Here is a 22,078-nt window from a genome sequence, read left to right as displayed (position 1 = left end):
TTTATTATTTTTACCAGCTGTCACAGGCAATATGTACTACAACACTCCACTTTGAAAGCATTGCTTTTTCTGTCAAGAATTAATCAATTTAATCAAGCATCTCAACAGCAAAATTCTTTTCCACCAGTCATTATCAAATAATTCGTCCCAACATGGAGGTTCACAGAGCACAAAGCCCCTTGGTTTTCAAACATCCTCTGACACTTTCTGGCAGCTTGCTGATATCAGCAGTTCTTGACAGTTTTGCCACGACACTCTATTGCCATCCAATAAATCTTTCCTAGTGGAAAGTGACACCTTGACTGACAAAGTTCGAATGTGATCACCATAAACCAACAGCCCGTTTAGTCAACGACAGGGTGAGACAGGGTAAAATTAGGACGTCTCTCCCATGCCACCAAAATCGAATCCTTGTTTTAGCAAACATATTGTAATAAATAACCCAAGTGTTGCAAGGGGAAAGTTGCAATATATCAAGAAGGAAAAACAAAGTTACCAACTGCAACCAAATAGTTTGGTAGCGATGCTATCCATCTACATGAAAAATGGGACGTAAACTAGCTAGCCAGTTTAGTCGTCCACAGACCCTGCGATCGACCAGACATGGCTTCTTTGTGTAGAAGACTGTGGGACGTTTAAAAGCAGAGATTAAACAAGTAAGGAAGGTCCTGCCGCTTTATTATTACTACACCTGACAGTTTTCACCCTGTAGCCTCAAGGCGTGTTTACAATGCCGGCAGTTCCCGGCAACAACGTCATCGTCCATCTGACGTTGCGGGGCGTGGAATTACGTTCGCATGGGGTTCCAACCAATCAATGACCGCTTATATTCAGTCTTCACTGCGCTTGTCTGGCAGTGTGTATATAAATGGCGTGTGGAAGTAGGTGTATAGAGTTGAGAACAGCGCGTAGAGAGGCAGGGGGCTCGCCTAATACCTTTAAGCCTTTCAGCGGCTCGCTAAAGATTTCGGAAAAACACACCTGTACTCAGACACGGACAACAATTGAGAATTAGTCATCGGACATCACTTTGATACAGCTGTCAAGAAAACTACATCTTTTGACTTGGTACAGTAGCGTTCAACTACTTTGGAAGTTTTGTTCTGTTATTTGGCTTGAATATAAAACTGTCATTGCGGGGCATCACAGTGCTGAAAAGACTGTCAAGAGGGGTTTGCGCTTGCATTTGTTCAGCGGGGTGTTCAGTTGAACAAGACCTCGATACTATTTTTGGACTTAATGTGTTCAGTGTCTTTACACTGAAGATCTGTTCTCTATCCAAAAAAACATAGCCTATAGAAGTCCAATAAGTCTTCTCTCCGCAAACATCTGCTATACGTATTTTGTACTTTGAATCGTATGTCTACAAAAATGGAACAACCGTTTTATCATGACGACTCGTTTCTTTCTGCTTATGGTCACTCAGACGCTGCACTTCACGACTACAAGCTCCTTAAGCAGAACATGAACTTGAATTTGATCGAGCCTTATCGGAACCTGAAGTCCCAGCTGCGAACCGAAACCGACTTCTACCCAGGACCAACCGAAGACGTCGGCTCGCTGAAACTTGCTTCTCCTGAACTGGAGAGACTGATCATCCAGAACAGCAACGGTGTTATTACCACTACGCCCACCCCGGGCCAATACTTCTACCCCCGAGGGATTACGGAAGAACAGGAGGGTTTTGCAGAAGGTTTCGTCAAAGCTCTTGACGAGCTCCACAAGATGAACCAGATGCCTCCACCCAACGTGTCTATTGGAGCCGGTGGTGTGACTACCTGCAGTTCGGCTGCTACTGTGTTTGGTTCCTCTCTGCAGCCCGAACCTCCAGTTTACACCACACTGAACGCTTGTTCCACCAACACTAACCTCACGTCGGCGTCCAACTATCCCTCAGCCACTATTAGCTACTTGCCGCATCATCATCAGTACCAGCATCACCAAACACCGACGCACGGCTCGCAGCTCTTCCAGCATCCGTTGCAGGGACACGGGTTGCATCCACAGCGTCTGATGGCTCTGAAGGAAGAACCACAGACCGTCCCTGATACGCATAGCAGCGGCGATGGCTCTCCACCAATGTCACCAATAGACATGGAAGACCAGGAGCGAATCAAGGCGGAGCGCAAGAGGCTGAGAAACCGAGTGGCAGCAACCAAGTGCCGGCGGCGCAAGCTGGAGCGCATCTCACGACTGGAGGACAAGGTGAAAATTCTCAAGTCGGACAATGCTGGGCTCTCGAGTACCGCTTCGCTGCTGCGGGAGCAGGTCGCTCAGCTCAAACAGAAAGTTATGACACATGTTAGCAGCGGGTGTCAGCTCATGTTGACGACGAAGCTTAAGTCGTTTTAAACGGTGAGACAGTGATGGACATTGGTTAGAAAAAAAACACTGGAATATATGTTAACGTTTTATTTGTTAAACAAATAACTTCACAGCACTGGAACATCGACTATGTAAACAGAATCATTTCCATGTTTTCATTTTGAAAATTTTCTCGTTTCTGTTTTGTAAAAGCCGATGTACAGAAAAGATGGTTCATTTATTTTTATGAATGGTTACATGGTACCTTTTTGTAATGCACTGCTCAAAGGACAAAGTTAGTGACCACCATGCGGTAATACCAGTATACAGGTGGTTTGTGTGGGTTTGTGTATCTTGAAATGTATTTTCTATTGTCTTTTTCATGCTGCATTCCAAAAATAAGTTATTTTGTATGTCAGGTTGATCCCGACGAAATAATGTTACATGTTTACGCTGTTTTTATTTGTATACAAGATATTTAAGTAAAAACCTTTTGAAATCATTTCCTGCATCTGTGTATTTTGGTTGAAAATCATGACGATGTACTGCCAAACTACTTCAGACAGCTTTTCTTTGAAGTGAACTGACCAAAATCGCAATAAAGTTTACGTGAGCAGATTGAAGAAACGTAAAAACGCACGTACCCAATCCTGTGGACTGCCCTGACGTCAAGACGTGAGCGCGTTGGGGTCTTTTCCTATTGACGCACAGGACTATATCCATATATGGTAAATTCTAGCGGTATAGACGTCACAGCTAAAAACATTTCCGGGAACCCCCGCCTACGTTGCCAGTTAGTTGGATGGTGGCGTGTTTTTTTTCTTTTCGTTTTGCTTAGAAGTATTTTCTTCGTGTCTGTATGTCAACGGGACACAAAATAGCAACGGGGGAGTTTCCCCACGTTATACACCGCTGCCACCACTGTCAAGTTCCCAAAACAAGCGCCGCAAAAATAGAACAGAGATAAAAATATACCAAAGTGCTGATTTTCCACGTAGTTAGCAAAAATAGCGTTCCAGATAACACTTAAAAAATATTTGGACTTCACATTTTTGGTTGAGTTTCTTTGTTAATATTTTGTTGACCTTAGAGAATTGCTAACCTCTGTTAATGGGCTCACACATTGCGCGGCTTGTTAAAGAAGAAAATGTTATTTTTTTATACCAATAAATCAGTGCAATGCCTGTCTCCTGCAGTAGTGTCAGTTTTTTTTTTTGTAGTGCAGACGTGGACAATTCATAGAAAATTCTCTAAGCGTGTGCCTCTAATGACAACCATCTACCTGTATGTTGAGATTATGTACGAAAGAAGAACTGATTTGATAGATTTAATAGTATGTTCATACACAGTGTCAAAGACACATATATGTAAATCGTGTGTGGCTAATAGAGTGCAGGGAATGGCTTTATCATGGCAGTGTGGCATAGTGGTAAGGAACAGGGCTTACAACAGAAAGGTTGCTGGTCTGAGTTCCTGCTGGGGCACTGCTGCTGTACTCTTTGGCAAGGTACTTAAGTCACAATTGCCTCAGTAAATGTCCAGCTGTATAAATGGATAACATGTAAAATTGTAATATATGTAAGTTGCACTGGGTAAAGGAGGCTGCTAAATGACAATAATATCATGTAATATGCAATAATGTTGAGGATTTCTAGGCGTTTCTCTCATTCCAGTTGGCTGGAATAGACAGGAAAAGGGTAGATATACATGTGTGCACATGTAACTTGCTGGGCAGCAAGGTGTAAAGTTTAGCAGCAAAGATAATCTGGAAGTGTATCCCATGGAATGAACATCCCTCAAAGCAATTTGCATCAAGGCAGAGTTTGCTAAAAATGCATTAGCCTTAGAAATGTTATTCACCATTTCCTCAATTGGTCACTCATGCTCTACAATTTTTCAGACATGTAAGAAAGCAAATGCACCTTGTTCCTGATTTGTCTTGTCTGTGGCTAGCCTGGTCGTATCATGAAGGTAAAGCTGATGTAAGAAAAATATTAAAGCCTTTCCTAACGTCACCGACGCCACTGTGTTAGAACTTTATGTGATCTTCCTGCATTTGAAGGTGACATGGAAATTAAAGGACCCGTGTTAAAAGAAATATGAAATATAGGCCATGCATGTTGTTAAAAAAGGATGTAAACTGCGAAAAAAAAAAAAAAAACCTTACTTACAATGACACCTTGGAGAGTGCCTATAACAGTGCAAAGTATGATTTTTAGCAAAGTTGTGTGAGAAACTTGTGAGACTTGTGTTCATGAAAGCGTACTGAAAGATTTAACATGGGTGGGTGGGTGGGCAGAGCCTTTTTTCCGACAGGTTTCACCATTGTGTTTTTGAGGCCTTCGTCGCCCACTCATTTAAGAAGCATAATTATTGTGAGAAGTTTGCTGAAAATGGATGATTTTCCACCTTCTGTAGGCTGTTTGTGCTGCTGCTCTTTCTGCAATTTCTTGCTTTCTCTTCTTTTCTTATTGCACTACTACCTATATGTTGGTATTGCTAATACTTCCTCTGGTAATTACGCCATAATTATGTATGTAGATAATTAACTACTTAAATAAAACAGTAAAATATAGCATTGGCTACCATTGTTCTAATTATTACATTTATATTCAATTGTATTGTAAAACACTCTTATGCAGAGGTATTTACAGGGCTGCGGCAGCAAGGTACATAGTGTATATTATAAGAACAATATAATAACAATGTATTTTTATGGCTTATATAGCCATTGTAAATGCTTTGTTAAGCCTTTACAAATTGGAAAAACAATGGGTCACCAAGAAAACATTGAATTATTCTACCTTAGTGGCTAATCTATCTATCTATCTATCTATCTATCTATCTATCTATCTATTTAATAGCTACCCATAAGAGTAACATGAATTTACTTTCTGCTAATGTCCACATAGGTCCTGATGACGATCATTAAAGGCAAAATAACTTTGTGTCTCACTAACCCATATAAAGTACATAAACAATGGTCTGTAACACTATCTTAGACTTCACACAGGATGATTGAGGGACCAAGCATGGGAAACATCCTGGCTCTGGGTTTCCGATGAGGCTGCATGAGCGATGAGACAGTGCTTGTGGTGATGTGCACTGTGAAAGTAAGGATGAGCTATGTCCTTGCAGTCCTCAAGAGAGGAGAGACATGGGCATATCAGGCAAAGCTGAAGACAAGCATAGCAACTGTTTTCTAAATCAGTTGACATGATCTGGTAGCACGGTGAGGGACACCAGACAGCAGGGAGCTGCAGTAGTAGGTGATAGGACAAGGGTGTGAAAAAGCTGGTTTGTGATAGTGGTGAGAAGAATGTAGTACATTACATCACTGCCATTTAGCAGACACTCTTATCCAGAGCGACTTACACAGGATACAGTTTTTACATGTTATCCATTTATACAGCTGGATGTTTACTGAGGCAATTGTGGATTAAATACCTTTCCCAAGGGTACAGCAGCAATGCCCCAGCTGGGAATCAAGCCAGCAACCTTTCAGCTACAAGCCCTGCTCCTTGCCACTATGCTACACTGCCATCCAGATGGAATCTTCTTTTACCCCTGAGACAGAACATTCAGTAGTGGGTCAATAAGGGTGATGTTTTATGTGAATTGAAGCTTATCATTGAGCATGACACCAAGGTTCTTTGAGTGTTATGGAGGCAGCATGGAGCCATACAGGGTTATGGAGAGGTATTTTATTGGAGAGGAGAGTGTTTAGCCTTTAAGCAGAGACAGTACACCTTGGAGAGACTTGGAGAAATATTTCAGAGACATTGTAACTTGTGCAGGAAGAGTGTATTTTCACAGCTTTGTTATATAAAGCACTTTCATTTAGAGTGCATAGTCAGTTTTTGATACTGAAACCTACTGCAGTTTTATTTTTTTCACAGTGAGTCATTAAAATGCCAGTAAGAAAGGGATAAAGTGTGAAGAAGAACAAAAGCACAAGCATAAATTATATATGTTTTTATAACATTAAGTATAACTTCAAATCAACATATCTCAGAACCTTCATAGACTTCTCAAAAGCATTATTTTTATAATATTTGCAGTATATGGCCCAATTTTGTTGAGTAATCATGTTGGAAAGATACTGGGCTGTCTGAGAGCTGAGGCACAGATAGCAGCTTCACATCAGCTTTTGATATATCTGAAGAATTTCACTGTGAGTTTCTAATCGGTAGACACGGATATAGTGTCCTCTCACTAATTTACAAGTCTGGGTGTCTATAAACAGGGAGATACATGTATATGTGTTTTTCAATGGTGCAACTCTGTTGTATGGAATAAATATTTGTGATGAAGTGGATGTGTGAAATAATGAAAAGTACTTTGTTTGGAGAGTAAGACATTTTAGTTTTCATTTATGGGTCAGTTTCATGTGTATTTTGACCATGAAGTACCTATTTTTGATAGACAGAATATTTGCTTTTTATCAGTTTGCATTTTTGAACAGCTTATGTAACTTCAGAATGGGAAAAATGGACAACATAAAGCCTCACTCAGTTTAACCCTTGCATGAACCTGTCAGTTCATGAAGAGGTTTACTTGTACAATAATATTGTATATATTGATGGATTTCTGAATTGTTTTGAAATTACACCTCTGTAGATTGTTAAGGACAATGAACTGTATCTTCACCCTCCACCTAGGAAATCTGCTATTTGACAGCTGACTGGGTTCTTGTCGTGGAACCAATGGAACGTTATGAAATCAAGGACCGTCTTCTTGGAGTGCCCCCCCCCCTTCTCTGCCCACAAAATCCCATGTAAAAAAAAAAAACTACATTGTAATTGCAAAGCAGGATTAAAGTAGTTATTTAATGATCATAATGAATAGTCTACTAACAATCACTGGTCCCTGCAGTAAGTCAGATGAAGGAGAGATAGGTGTAACAGGGGTGCGCAGGGGCAGGCTGTAAGTAAGTCTGGATGCAGAAGCATCTAATCACTGCTCTCTGACTCACACCCCGGGCTCATGCAGGGATCAGGTGCAATTCCAAACAGATCAGCATGAAAGCCACCTAAAGACCATTTCCCCTTAACTACACCAATTAGTGGGCAGCTACAGCCGTCCACCCCCCTTTAGTTATAACCACACAGTGGCGAACCGACACTGACAGTGCAGTTTCACTGTTGAAAACCTCTTTATCAATGTATGATTCTGCATTTCACATATCAGGACAGATGTACTTTCACTGATAGCAAGCTGATAGATCAAATACATTGCGTGTGGTTAACCATCAGCATGCCAATATTACAACCTCACAAAGCATCTCATTTTTAAATATACTGTCACTGTTATCCTTAAAAGCAAGCTCCAGAAAAGCATTCGGATGCATCAGTTTATCTTCAGTTCACTTCAGTGTATCTTCCAACAATCTTTGTAATGATGCAGTTCCCTCTAGTAGCAAATCCAGTCACAGAAGCAAATTACAAAGCTGGCAAAAAGGTGCTCTCAAGGTGCAACACAGGTGGGAGTGGCACTGTTGCCATAGTCAGTGTTGTGATGAGGACTGAAGACTCTGATCTCAGGCCTCCACCCTCCAATGCAAATAAAACACTCTGTGCACATGTGATACAACACGATCCATGTATAATTCATGGAACAATGTCTACACCTGCATGTCAGTACTAGATGGGAGGAGCAGTGCAGTACAGTGGTAAGGAGCATGGCTCATAACTGAAAGGCTGCCGGTTCAATTCCCCGCTGGGACACTGCTGCTGTAACCTTGAGCAAGGTACTTAACCCAGAATTGCCTCAGTAAATATCCATCTGTTTAAACAGACACAATTGTAGCCTATGTAAAGCGCTCTGGATAAGACCGTCTGCTAAATGACAATACTGTAACATAATGTACTGCTGCAAATTAGTACATGTATGCCATCTAAAGAGGCATGGCAAAAGAGTTTTGCATGGATAATCTGCTCATAAAATCTTTTTAATTAAGGGGTAACTTAGACATAGAAATGTTTCCTGCAATGTTTTCTGATTTTTAAAATCCTGTTTATGATGAACCTGCAGACCATTTGTTTTATGTGCTTCTAGCTCCCCCTTGTGGTTAAAGATAACTCAACGAATGGAAGAAAATTCTGTGATTGAAAGCGCGGCCGTTCTGGGCTTCCATACTATACAACTAGCCAGGTATCTTATGTAACCACAATGATTAATTTAGAAATTATTCACATTTGCAGAGATGTCCCGAGAAGGCAGACTAATAAATATGACCTATTACTTTGTCAATCAACAAAGAGGCCAGTTTACAAGAGAGATATATTAATTTACATTAAATACATTAATTTACCAAATAGGTCAACACTACTCTTATTTCCATAGGAACAACAGGATTTTCAATGGCCTCAAATAAAGAATCTTTTACTTTCCATCCCAAAGGACAGCACCATCTACAGTTGAGTGCTAACGTCACTGTACTGCACTACTCATTTTACTTAGTCCACCCAGTCCCTGGCTCCACCCCTTTTTGGGTTTTTTTTTTAATTTGCATACAAGGCCACCTTCCATATTGTATCATTTTCTGGGTGTGGATAATTACAGTGATTTCTCACATTGGTATTGCACAAAAACCACTTCTGATAGCAACCTGTTTTTTCCAGGAGGTACTAACCTGGACCTTTGTCTCTATGCTTCAAACCCATGTCTTTTGGCATTGTGAGTTTAACTTGCTGTTGTACCGCCTGGCAGCCTTTTGTGAAATGACTGAGGCAAAGAGTCTTTACCCAGCCTACTCCAGGGGCTAACACCATTAACATGCTCAATGGACTGATGAAAACAGTTCAGACAGCAACACAAACCCTCCGATTCCTTTCACACTTTGTTTATTCATCAAACACAAAACACTGTAAACATTGTCCGTATTTTCACTGCCTTCATTTTGTCACAGTAGACCATTTACTGTACGATTGCCAGGTACAAAATGTTCAATATTCTTAACAATTGAAGAAAAAAATACCCTCAGTGTTCGGGACTCATGAGAACTCAAATACAGATAGCTTATTAATACATGATAAAGAGAAAATCATACTGATGCCATGATGTATCTACAACAAGTGCTCTAAAAATGACAGTGGTGTCTGTAAGGACTCAAAGTGAACACTAACTCAGTAAGTAATAATGACTTAGTACCAAAACCCCCAAAACTCAGGACACACTGTGTGTCAGTGTCAGTTCTGCTTGGAGAAGAACTCCTTGCTCTTCTGCACATCTGGAATAATGGTGTCGCTCCCAGGTTTCCAGCCAGCAGGACACACTGCACACAGGAAGACACAGGTCAATCCGTTATAAAAATGTAATGTAAGGAGCAGGCCTTTTAGCCCAAAGGTTGTTGGTTTGATCCTAGGAGGGTCAATGCTGTTGCACCCTTCGGCAAGGGTCTTAACCCAAACTGCCTCAGTGAATATCCAGCTGTGTTAATGGAAAACATGTAAAATTGTTAACTATGTAAGTCGCTCTGGATAAGAGCACTCACTAAGTAAATGTTATGTAATTTAGTTAAGGATCTGTACCCTCCATTGAATGTTACCCATCTTCTGGGTGACATTTCATAGTACCACATTATAATTGACTTATAAAAATAATGAAAGAGATTAGTCATAAGAGCTGAGATCTTGCTCAAAGGTTCAGTATTATTATTAGAAACTGCCATCAGTGGTAGTGCAGATGAGCACATAAGCTATATAATGAAAATTTGAATTACCCCATAAATTACCTTATGACCTCAAACCTCCCTCTAGGTCCCTGTAATCTCACCTTCCCCAAACTTGTCGGTGTGCTGGAAAGCCTGCACCAGCCGGAGGGTCTCATCCACAGAGCGTCCCACGGGCAGGTCATTGATGGTGATCTGCCTCAGCAAGCCCTTATCATCAATCACAAACAGGCCCCTGGAAACAGGGAGGAAAGAGTAGGATAAAGAGGAGAGGGAATGGAATGAGTATAATGGTATAATAGGGGGTGTAAGAAAGAGTTCAGTGAAGTGTTAAGATGTATGTCAGATACACACTGATGCATTCAAATATAGACATGGAATTGAAATCTGATTCAGTGGTCATCGTGCAGACAATCACAAAGCTTAGTGCAGCAAAACAGTGATGTGCATGCATGCGGATTTTAGACCTTTGACCATAAAATTCCTGATCGCAACTTGTCACTTGCACAACAGACCTGTAGGCAATGCCCTCTTCCTCTTTCAGAACCCCGTAGTCACGGGAAATGGACTGGGTCAGATCAGCAACGAGAGGGATCTTCATGGGCCCCAGGCCCCCCTGCTTCCTTGGAGTGTTGATCCTATAGCGGGAGGGCGCATAACAACAATGTCATTGACTCAATACAGGGAATCAGCAGCTGCATAAACTGCATGTGCCAGCAGACTGAAAATATCAAGCACACCAAACGCATTCTACTGGCGCCCCCAGACAAGTGACCGTTACTCTTGCTCGATATCTGAGATTCCCTGTAAGCTCCCTCAGACACTGGCTATTATCATGGCCCAGCAGGTCTTTAGCACTGAAGGAGATAAAGTCAAGGTTGGGTGGAGCCTCAAAGGAACGCTCAGATACCAAGCACAATGAGGTGATCATGCCAACGTGCAACATGCACTTTAGCCATCCTAACTGCATTTAGTTCTCTGCTTCTTAAAATTTAAAATACAAATGCATTGTAATGCATTGTCAAACCAACTAAGAGCTTTATACAGTTCCACAGCAGCACTTGGTAAGGCAATGACAATAAAAAGGCATACACAATATATAATATACAACATACCATGACATATAACATACATACAATATACCATGACACATAATATACAATTATATGTATGTCTGCACATACATAATACACAGATGTACAACAATGGTTTTAAATGTAATGAAATACAATGTATTTCTACCTCTATGTCACACCCCTTGCCCCATCTCACCAAGCCAGGTGGCTGAAGTGGGAGTCAGTTGAGGCAGCGATGACCTCACAGCCAATCTTACGGAACTCCTCCACCCGGTCGCTGAAGGCCACGATCTCGGTGGGACACACGAAGGTGAAGTCCAGGGGGTAGAAGAACAATACCACATACTTCCCTGCAAGCCACAGAAAGAGATGACAGAGACCATTTTTTTAAAATCTAGCTCAGTTCAATCTTTACAATCCAATGGACCAACTACTAGACATCTCACAGGCATGTACACATACACATTTACAGTTAGCACACCGCAATCAAAATGTAAAAAAAAAAACCAGTGTTTTGCTCTGCACCATATTGCACACTTACCTCTGTAGTCAGAGAGTTTGATCTCTTTAAATTGGCCGTCCACTACAGCTGTGGCTTTAAACTGGGGGGCAGGCTGTCCGATCTTGGCGTTTCCAGCAGACATGGTGATGACGGGCTACTGTGAATGACAGATGGATTGAACAGGTGATTTGGCAGTTTGGTTACTGTCTGCTAACTGAAACCACACTGGACAAAAGGGATTCAGCTGGGGTATGAGGGTATTTCAATCTCAAGTGGAGGACACCTTCACTTCAGGTTACAGCCAAAACCCAGGCTTTATTAGAATTAGACCATTACGGACACTTTCCGTTTTTAAAATACAGTTCTTGCTGAAGTTGCACACCGCTTTCCACCAGAATGGTGCCACAACAGAGACACACTGAACATCTCAAACAATGCAGAGGCAGAAGAAATTTCCACCTTTTACCCTCCTAATTCCAACTGTACACTTATGGAATCCCACCCCTGAGATCCTGATGAATATGCTTTTACAATGAAGGCTATGATGGAGAATGGGAACAATTCAGTACTTACTGGGGAAAGAAAATGGACATGATTAAGGGCTTGTAATTGGACAAAGACCCTCGTAGGATTCAATGTAACATAAATGACGAAATCTTCCCACAACCACCCATGGCCCCCACCACATTAAAAGGTTAGAGAAGCACCATGAACGGAGTCACATGCAAGTCAGTTGTTCTGCAGCCTGACCTTTCACTGACTCCCCAAGCACAAGTAATATGCCCTAATGCATTGGCTTTTGGGATTATCACAGTCTATTAAATGGGATTTTTAAGCTCTTCTCTTTTCAAATTTCAGATCTAATGTACTGCATTACACATCTTCCACACAGACCTGTATGCAAGCTGAAGAAAAGGTGCATTTTTTATACAAAAAGTATTTTTGGAATTATTTCATTAAAATGTCATTATTTTCAAATCATTACTCATTTCACTAACACATTAACATTACATTGTTCCTGGAAAATGTGTGACATTGGTAAAAAAAAAAAAAAAAAAAACGTTTAAAAAAACGTGAAATATGATCCATTTTCTAATCATGTGGATGACTCAGCAAAAACTTAACACAAGGGGCTCGCTGTTACAGCGAGCCACACACCGTCGCCACTGCTAGTACCTCGACTCTCCTTATTGTGTATTGTTTCTAACAAAAACAAAAAAAACATTAACCCACAACGGTCAGACTACATCCACGTGAGATTAAATATGATTTACAGTCTGGCTACCCACTTTAATGTAAAAAAGATAATGGTGATGCTGGAAAGCTGGTGCCTTTGAAACAGTTCCATCCTTTTAACGATGATTACTTGGTATTCATCTCAAATGTTGAGCAAGCTAATACTTCATGTTATAAAACTATTCAAATTAAAGGTTCCCATTTTACATAGTAGTTTGCCGCCTAAGGGCAACAGTACAGTACCGCACGTCACCCTCCTACAGATACAGTAAAATGTCTGCGCTTGCCTGACTAAAAAGAGAAGACTGAACGAGGGAGCAGACGTCAATCCCGAGGCCATGATCAGAGGGGGGTGACCCAAAAACACACTCATTCGTTTTCTTTTGTCTCATGCTTGCAATGCAGCGCCGCTACCCCTGTCGGAAACATTGCATTGGCTGCAGCCCTTTTGAATTCCAGCCAGACGGCTAAATAACGGCACATTCTTTATGGTGGAATGGACAGGAAGATGTATGCAATTCATTGCACGAAAACTCACATTTTTCAGGAGGAGGAGGACGATTTCCTTGAGATTATCTTGTAGGTTTGGGAGAGGTTTTGCACAGTGCACTTGACTCCTGTCGCGTCTCACCGTACAAGCGCCGAGGGAAGAACTACTTTAGCCAATGTGCAAGCAACCTCGCGCTGACCCCCCTTACACGCCCCTTTGAACGTCCCGCGAGATTGAACTGTGTTGCTATTGCTCGCCATAGATTTGCACGTTCTGTATGTATAGGGAGTGGTATGTGCCTAGCTAGGTGTAAACTTATATGCGCTGTTAAGCCCTTATATCAAGGCGCGTTAGATATAACCTACATTCCCTGAGAACTAACTACTATTTTGCTCGAGATATGACCAAGGTCATTAACTTGGTGATTAGCAAGAAGACAGCACATCATTATTGTTAGCTAGCCAGTTGGGAACAGTCCATGACCACGGCAGTGTGTGTTACATAAAACTACATATCCCACAAAGCTAATCGAAAACACATTTTACACATAGAATGATCGTCAGAAGTTTGTTATGCCACAATCTTTGCATTTTTTTTTATTTGTAAAGGTTATTTTTGATTTAACTACAAAGAGCTAGCCAGCAACTCATTTGTGCCTTCTCCATAGAACCCAAAACCTAAAAGCAAAAGGTCAAAGTTGAATCGTGGGATACCAGCGCGCCAAATCAAAACACTGCATAACTCTGTACATACGTTGGTGAGTGTAAGTATAAGAATTAAGTATGTGTACACAAATTGGCTGGCTTATATTGTATTATATATTATATAATACTTGCATTAGTTAGTAACTGTTGTATTCGAGCTAGTGTTAGCTATTGGTTATTGCTAGCCATACGACTTGCTAGTATAACTTAGCTAGCGTCTAGCGTTAGCTAAGATGAATATCTAGAACATCACTTTGTGTTAGCTAGCTAGTTATAAAAAATTTAATGTAACTGTATTAAGTATTAAATAGCTGGTTAGCAGAAGCTAATAAAATAAGGTGTGCATGTTGCTTTTAAGTCCAAACGGAATGACAGGTGCTAACTAGCACAACATGGTTTGGCTAGGTAACGTTAGCTACTGAGACCTTATTAGTGACCTACTTTACAGGTTACCTACCCAGACAGAATCGTTTATTGAATCAGCTGAAGGGGTAGGTACGTTACTTCACCTTGTGTTTTACCCATTCAACTGGCTAACACTACTTCCAGTAATACGTTTAACATAAGTTTAATATAGTCGGCGTCATCGTGTAGTTATTGTGCACTTATTCTTAAATTCATAGCTGGACGTTTTAGCCAGACGTTTTACCTTCCACGTTTCACTTGAGGGGCTTAATTAGGAAACGGACACGGGAAATGGATCTCGGTGACTTTGAAGCTAACAATTCGGTCAGCTGCCGTCTGTCCTCCGCCATTCCGGACGTGTGCAAGACCGAAGACTGCTGCCTGGGGATCGACGAGGCAGGCAGAGGTCCCGTACTAGGTGAGCCATCATAATTTACCCGTTTGGTCAATCCTTGTACGTTTGTTGTCAGACGTAATGCTTGTGTGACGGAAGGGTATTTTGTCTTGATGGCACCAAGCAGGTGTCTCCCGATTCATCAGTGAAGACGCTGTTATTGCCAGGCTTGTAGTCATTTTTTTTCAGCTGCAGGTTGGTCAAACATTATTTAATCCTGGATGTTGTGCTTTCACTGTAATAACAGCCAGAAGTAGGGCTTGAGTACGGGTAACTTTATGAAGTGAATTTTGTCGTGCTTTGTAAAACTTGCAAAATTGAAGCAGGGGAACAGGCAGAGAATCAGATGTTCCACAGAAACCTGCATCATTGAGCTATGTAGAAAAGCACATCATATGTTATACTCTAATACTAGTAATTAGATGGCTGACCTCGAATTTCCTTTCCTATGTTCCTGTTTGTTTTCTTTTTCTTTCTTTCTTGGACACTTCCTGGCATCATTGCCAGATATTTCCAAGATGTAGTGCATTTGTAGTCCAGCATTACTAGGTGTGCATAAAATAATCTCTTGCCTCAAGCCCAATCCAGTGTGACTGCATGGTTCACGTGCTAATATTTGCCTGCATTCACTCATTTTATCTCACATCTGGCACACTAATCAACCTGGCTCTGAGATCTATATCTGCATGTCAGCCAAGCCAGTCAGTTATGCACAGTGTGGTGGCAAAAACAGATTTTTTGCATTGAGTTTCACACATCTCATAATTATTCTCATACTATGCACAGTAATTTGGGATAGTCCATAGATGTGTTTTAAACACTTTTTTTGTGTTGGCCTATGGCTAAGGATATGACCAGTTGGTCCAAATATAAGTAGTAGCTCATTTAACAGACCTGGACTGCTCAAGGACCCTGGCCGCACCTGATGACAAACCATGCTGCTTTCTTTAGAAGTGCATCATTTAAATTCCTGAACAAGATTCTGTATTTTTCCTAATCATTAAACATCAAATCATCATTAAACCACTAAATTTTTCTACATCTCCTAAGCACTACATCTTGTAGTGAATGATAAAAAGTAATACTTTAGCCAGTAGACCTTAACTAGAGCTAGTCATTGAGGAGGGCTCAGCAAAATTGTCAAAAATGAAGGCATTCGCAGAGTAAAAACTTTTATTGGAAGAGGCAGTGTTAGATGGGTTCTTTTCAGTTAATTTTACAGAAGGTCAGTGTTACATGGGTTCTTTTCAGCTAATAGTATAGTTAAGCAGGATAATACTGTAAAGGCAGTCCTTACTTTTTACGACACAGTGCGTTCTGTGAAAACCTATCGTAAGCCAGGTCATCAGGAGTAGAATCCTATTTTCCTATTTAAGCAATGTTATAAGTGGGGTCATGTTCCCAAGTAGGGGCCAGAAATGGGATTGTTCATAAGATGAGACTCAGTTGAGATTGTCAAATATTCATGATCCTAATACTGTATGAATATGCATATATTTAGATCTACTTACACATATGGTGTACAGCATACTGTAAGACCAGTTCCGTATTCTCATGTCCTAGCTTCTCCGTAATCCTTGCTTCTGTAAATTTGTTGGATAGCAGTTTGAAGTGTGCAGAACATAACTGAACATAAACATTTCATGCTTAAGAATGCCAGTGTCAAGTTCAGACTAATCCGAATGGCTGCAGATATGTTCAGAGTTCCATTCATTGTCATAAATGAAGATTTTGTACTAACTAGTGAGGGATGGCATATTTATAAATCTGATAAATATGGATCTGTCGATCTTGAAACATTGATTGCCTGTATTTTGTTTGTCCACGGGTGTCCATACTAGTAGCCACTAGATGGCAGCATTTCTAAGCATAATCAAGCATAAATTAACTTGCATATGGTGCACAATGTTTTGCTCTTAAAATTCATCCAATTTGGCATTTTGATGCTCCAGGTGTTGAAGGAAAACAGCCAGGACAAATGTTCAAGTTATTCTGAGCAGCGGTCAAAGCTTATGAAAGGTGTGACAAGTTCTTTAGGAGAACTTCGGTATATTTGGATTGTTTGTGAATTTGAGCCCAGTTTGTCTTTCTGAGAGTACCACGGGAGCTCAAAGTTGTTACCTGTTTGGTGTTTGAGAAGCTGTGCCGCTTCTCAAATATGTATTCTCACGTTTCAGTTTAAACAACTGATACAGAGTTCAAGACTAAGAGGTATTGAGACTCCCTTCCATCTGAATGCCAGGGCAACATTTTATGGTGGTGGTGTTGTGTTTTCTCTCTGTCTTAGGACCCATGGTTTACGGAATATGCTACTGCCCAGTCTCCAGGAAGGATGATCTGAAGGACCTGAAAGTGGCAGGTCAGCCAAAGTTGTGGATGTTGTGTCACAAGCAGACGACAGAACCGCTGTTGTTTTTAGCAACTGTCGGATCCTTCACACATGAGGGAGACAGAGCAACCTACCTCCTTTAATCAACCATTAAAATTTCAATTTATTTTTGAGGTATTGCATATTAGCTGGTAGACCGTTAACATGAGCACGCCTGTGGCAATAAGGAGGGTGATTTATGAAATAAGTAGATATTGATTATGTTGTTTTGGCCCCTGGAGTCTGAACTTACAGTGGGTGTGTCTTATTTCATTGTGCATTTCAGATTCAAAGACCCTGACGGAGGCAGAGAGGGAGAATCTGTTCCACAAACTGGATGAGGCTAAGAGTTTTGTGGGCTGGGCCTTACAGATCCTTTCCCCCAACACCATCTCCAACAGTATGCTCCAGAGGTAGAGCCACACACACACATACACACACACACACACACACACACACACACACACACACACACACACACACACACACACACACGCCTGCATGCTCAGCCTGTATTCCTCTTCACAAAGGAGTGCAGTTTCCTCTCTCGGTGCAAACCTGAGTCGGTTTCTGCAGTGTGAATTACCTGGTTTTAATTGAATTACCTGGTAAGACAGTTTTCCTGTCTTAGTAAGCCTACTCCCAACACAATACCATCTAACCCCCTGGTATATTTGTGGTAATAACACTACGCCAAGTACATCTGAAACTGCTTTGACCTCACTGCAAATTCACTCAGATTAGCCCGAGAGAAAACGCGTCGAGCCGATCAGTGGTTAACATTGCATATCAGCGCAGCTTTCTGTGCACATGGAACCGAATGGTGTGGAGCTGCACAGAAAGGCACCGTTTGTGCTGGCCCAGTGTGGTGGAATTCTGATGGACAGCTCTTAATGCTTGCTTCTTTTCTACAGTCTACAGTTGATCTGCAGGCGCGTGTCTACTACCACGCAGTCATTTCTGTTTGGAAACCCACGAGCTGTGGCATTGAGCGCACGCTCTCTGATGAGGCTCTCAGGAGATCATAAACATACGCCCATGCATATTCACGCACCTAAGAATGTGTTCTAAAAATATTCCTTGGAGGGAAACCAAGGCGCAGCTTCTGTTTGTTGTTGCCGTCCTGTCATGAGTGTGTATGAGAAGAGTCCCTTCACCTTAAAGCAAGCCAGTCTTTCTCTCTGCTCTCCCCTAGGGCAAAGTACAACCTGAATGCACTGTCCCACGATGCTGCCATTGGGTTGGTGCAGTATGCGCTGGACTCTGGCGTGCAGCTCAAAGAGGTAATGACATCAAGAGTCATCTCCTTGACTCAGGCTATGTTGTCTACACTGCTTTTGGTGACCTTTCCCCCCCCCCCTCCCTCTCACTCCGTCTCCTGTGCAAACCTTGTTGTCCCCTTCTCCCCTCTTGGTTTTCCAGGTCTATGTGGACACAGTTGGCCCGGCAGAGAAGTACCAGGAGAAGCTGTCTCAGAGGTTCCCAGGGGTGGAGGTCACAGTGCGCCCCAAAGCTGACTCCCTCTTCCCCATTGTCAGTGCTGCCAGCATCTGTGCCAAGGTTAGACCTGTCTGGCTGAAGGGGCCAAACAAGACGGGCAAAGAGACAAGGGTGCTGTAGATGATCTGTATTAAACATTGTGCCAAAATTCATTTCAAAAAATGCTGGAGTGTAGGAGTGCTTTTTTTTTACTCTAAATCTTCCTCACAAATACAGAAAAGATCTGTAGATATTTGCCCATAAAATATTCCTGTGCAATTAATGAAAAAATTACATGCATTGAGCCCAAGATGCTTATTGGTGATGAATACTTTATGATACCAACAGGTCAGACTCTGATTTTGATAACCTAAAATTGTACAGACACACACAGTGAAGATTGCTAGATGTCTGACACAACTCCAGAATATTCTGGCATATTCTACACCAAAACGTCTGTGTGTTCATTTTCTCCTCATCTGCTGTGGCCCTAAAATTACACCCTGACCCTTGTCCTCATTTTGTAATCCTAATCCTTCGTAATCCTTACTCCTCCCAAATCAGTGCTGTATACTAATGTCTCTGAATAGTCACAGTGCTGAACATACTTCTACAGTGTCACAGACTTGTGTCCATGATGGTTGAATCTAAAATCTCATAATGAAGACCTTACAGTGGTACACAATAGTCTCATTGCTGAATGCTGAAAAATGTTTTTGACATTTGACACAGAAGTCTTTCTGATAGAGGTGCAGTTCTCTGGCCAGACAGGTAGTGGCAGTATTATTTAACATAGTTCCTGTTTGTTTTATGCAATAGTCAGAGATGAGACGGGCCATCTTTTTTGACATTCTTGCTGCTGTTTCTGATACATTAAATGATCATTTTTTCACTAAATAGTGTACTGTCAATCTCTGTAGTAACTTTGTTGATCATGTGCTTGTTCAGGTTGCCAGGGATCATGCGGTGAAGTCCTGGAAGTTTGTGGAAGACCTGGGTGACGTGGACAGTGATTATGGCTCAGGGTACCCCAACGGTCAGTGCATAGAAGACACCAGGACGCACCTGTGCATTTGGTCAGGGTCCTGATAAAATAAGCACTGGACCTAGTGCTCACAAAACAATGGTTCAGATGCTTAGTATAAGAGCAGGTTGAAGCTTGACTATCACAGTGCAAGACTAAGAAACGGTGTCATTTCATATTGGTTTGTCATATTGTTTGCTTCAGCTGTGAGCTCATTTCTAAGCAATTCAGTGAAATTGTCCCAGAAGAAAATGCATTTAACTTTAACTCTTTTGCTGTTTTGTAGAAAGTATCCGAATTTGCCTCAAAGTGGATTTTTTTTTTCTTTTTTTCGAGAAAATAGGCTGTTAAAAATCTCTTCTATCTGCCTTCAGATCCAAAGACCAAGAGCTGGCTGCTGAAGTACCTGGACCCTGTATTTGGCTACCCGCAGTTTGTGAGGTTCAGCTGGAGCACCGCTCAGTCCCTGCTGGACAGCAAAGCCGTGCCGGTGCACTGGTAAGGAGGAACGAGAGGTGGGGGGGGGACAAGGGCAAGAAATGGAGAGATGTGGCAGAGTTTAGGAACAGAGGGGGAGGTGTTTTAGTGGAAAGAGGGAGTTGTATTCCAGTCAACTCTGCTCTCCCTAGGTACACTCTCACTGAGAGGGAATGGAGTGGCCATTGGTCTTTGTTCTCAAGCCAGGGAAGATTAAAAAAAAAAAAACACAAACAGGCCAGTAATCAGACATCACGTGCAAGGAGTTCCAGCCGCAAGTGCAATTGGTGAAGAGAAACACAAGGGAGTTCAACTGCAGACAATTCAGTTGCAGAGGCAGGATTTGGTGTGAAGTCAACCAAGTTAAATATCTTGCCATCCTAAAGAGTCTTTGTTGTGACCTAGGAGCAATATTTAGAGAGGGGGAACCTGTAGCTGAAGGACCGATGAGATGGCATGAGAGGGGGCTGTCATTCAATACTGTAGTCTGCTAGTGTTAAAGTACTAGTAGTACTAAAGGTTGTGCATTATTGCGTGGTCTTTGATGCTTAATGTAAGTTCAGGTCAAGGCGGAGCCTGCTCTGTAACTCAGTGAGTGCTCTGTCTGGCTTCCCCGGTTTGTTTCTGGTCTTGATCAGGACAGCTGGAGCTTGCCTCGGTGCCTCGTTCACAGTCCATCGTGTGACATACATTTCTGCCCTCAGACAAGGCCCTTTGGGCCCTGGCTGAATGACAAGAGGGCTTGTCAAGAGTGGTCGTTCGGCTGAGCTCTGCAGAGGGCGATGTGCGTGGGCTGGACGTCTCGCAGATAAAAAGCCTCCAAAGTTCCCGTCAAACGAAACCGTGTTCGCGGGCAGGCGGCCCTGACGCTAATGCGATTCAGCTCGCGATGCAAATCGTGCGCGCAAGGACGACGTGCGGAGGGGGGGAGGGTGGCTCTCTGAATGTGCAGTCTCAGCCTGTGCAGCACCACGCACTTCCCTGCCTGTTCTGTGTGTGTGTGCAGGGACGACGACGAGGAAGACGGCGAGAAGGCGGCCGCGCGGATGAACTGCGCCTCCATGCTGTCTTACTTCAGCCGGGGCAAGGCCCAGAGCGCCGCCCGCGAGCCCCACCGCTTCTTCACCGAGAGGAGGCTGCAGAACCTGGGCACGCTGTGAGAGAGAGAGAGAGAGAACGGCTCATCCACACGCACATGTGCGCACATGCAGACAGAGCCTTCCACACGCACAAACGCACGCACGCACACACACACACACACACAGGCAGACACACACGCACGCACATGTACACACAGACAGAGCCTTCTGTGCGGGCACACACAGACAGGCAGAGCCTTACACACACACACACACACACTCACACAGACGGACAGACATAGACGCATGCACATGTACACACAGACGGAGCCTTCTGTGCAGACACACACGCACAAACGCACGTGCACACACACACACACACACACACACACACACACACACACACACAGATGGACAGACACACACGCATGCACATGTACACACAGACAGAGCCTTCTGTGCAGACACACACACACACACAGCCACACAGCCTTACGTACATGCACATACATTCACATGCACACATACACAGAGCCTTCCGCACATGCACATACATTCACACATGCACCCACACAGCCTTATGCATGGACACGTACATTCACCTACCCATTCACACATCCACACACACAGCCACACAATCGCGTGCATTTCCCATCTCACAGGAATCCGTTCACCCGCACACAGCTGCATGCTCACGCACAATCCTGTAGCCATCGCTGCTGGTGAGCAAAGGTGTGTCTGCTGAGAGCCGTGAACATTAAAGAGAACTGATGAAGTGGCACAAGGCCCAGGCCAGACGTCTGTTGCAGTCCAGGGCCCTCATAAAGAGAGACTAGGTGGCATCCTCACAGTGCCTCTCATCTGACGT

The 22,078-nt window shown here is 42.6% G+C and overlaps 3 protein-coding genes across 4 annotated transcripts; 2 read left to right on the top strand and 1 right to left on the bottom strand.

Annotated features, from left to right (window-relative positions):
* Positions 1-877: 877 nt before the first annotated feature.
* Positions 878-2,807, top strand: junba (JunB proto-oncogene, AP-1 transcription factor subunit a). 2 transcript variants are annotated; one of them, XM_036543120.1, is made up of 2 exons: positions 878-1,068; positions 1,427-2,807. In XM_036543120.1, the coding sequence occupies exon 2, from the start codon at positions 1,465-1,467 to the stop codon at positions 2,350-2,352; it is 888 nt and encodes a 295-aa protein (XP_036399013.1). In that variant the 5' UTR covers positions 878-1,068; positions 1,427-1,464; the 3' UTR covers positions 2,353-2,807. The 2 variants fall into 2 exon arrangements, with proteins under 2 accessions (XP_036399013.1, XP_036399004.1); XM_036543111.1 differs by having other exon boundaries at positions 878-2,807.
* A 6,358-nt stretch (positions 2,808-9,165) lies between these two features.
* prdx2 (peroxiredoxin 2) lies at positions 9,166-13,715 on the bottom strand. Its single transcript, XM_036532806.1, has 6 exons — positions 13,329-13,715; positions 11,594-11,711; positions 11,249-11,402; positions 10,492-10,614; positions 10,081-10,211; positions 9,166-9,580 (listed from the first exon to the last, which is right to left on the bottom strand). The coding sequence occupies exons 2-6, from the start codon at positions 11,694-11,696 to the stop codon at positions 9,495-9,497; spliced, it is 597 nt and encodes a 198-aa protein (XP_036388699.1). The 5' UTR covers positions 11,697-11,711; positions 13,329-13,715; the 3' UTR covers positions 9,166-9,494.
* A 133-nt stretch (positions 13,716-13,848) lies between these two features.
* On the top strand, positions 13,849-21,319 carry rnaseh2a (ribonuclease H2, subunit A). The gene is made up of 10 exons (XM_036532795.1): positions 13,849-14,043; positions 14,433-14,479; positions 14,608-14,807; positions 17,071-17,142; positions 17,438-17,564; positions 18,347-18,434; positions 18,574-18,711; positions 19,579-19,666; positions 20,029-20,152; positions 21,138-21,319. The coding sequence occupies exons 3-10, from the start codon at positions 14,681-14,683 to the stop codon at positions 21,289-21,291; spliced, it is 918 nt and encodes a 305-aa protein (XP_036388688.1). The 5' UTR covers positions 13,849-14,043; positions 14,433-14,479; positions 14,608-14,680; the 3' UTR covers positions 21,292-21,319.
* Positions 21,320-22,078: the final 759 nt, after the last annotated feature.

Source organism: Megalops cyprinoides, chromosome 1 (assembly GCF_013368585.1).
Source record: "Megalops cyprinoides isolate fMegCyp1 chromosome 1, fMegCyp1.pri, whole genome shotgun sequence".
Taxonomy (NCBI): domain Eukaryota; kingdom Metazoa; phylum Chordata; class Actinopteri; order Elopiformes; family Megalopidae; genus Megalops; species Megalops cyprinoides.
Note: the sequence above shows the minus strand (reverse complement) of the source record. Positions and strands in the feature narration are given on the sequence as shown.

Bases quoted from the DNA above. Each gene is read 5' to 3' on its own strand.
- junba (XM_036543111.1), top strand. From the start codon at position 1,360: ATGTCTACAAAAATGGAACAACCGTTTTATCATGACGACTCGTTTCTT.
- prdx2 (XM_036532806.1), bottom strand. From the start codon at position 11,696: ATGTCTGCTGGAAACGCCAAGATCGGACAGCCTGCCCCCCAGTTTAAA. The intron at 11,403-11,593 runs GTAAGTGTGCAA...TGTGGCTTGCAG, and splicing joins CAAACTCTCTGACTACAGAG to GGAAGTATGTGGTATTGTTC. The intron at 10,615-11,248 runs GTGAGATGGGGC...CTCCCGCTATAG, and splicing joins CACTTCAGCCACCTGGCTTG to GATCAACACTCCAAGGAAGC.
- rnaseh2a (XM_036532795.1), top strand. From the start codon at position 14,681: ATGGATCTCGGTGACTTTGAAGCTAACAATTCGGTCAGCTGCCGTCTG. The intron at 14,808-17,070 runs GTGAGCCATCAT...TCTCTGTCTTAG, and splicing joins AGGCAGAGGTCCCGTACTAG to GACCCATGGTTTACGGAATA. The intron at 19,667-20,028 runs GTCAGTGCATAG...ATCTGCCTTCAG, and splicing joins TGGCTCAGGGTACCCCAACG to ATCCAAAGACCAAGAGCTGG.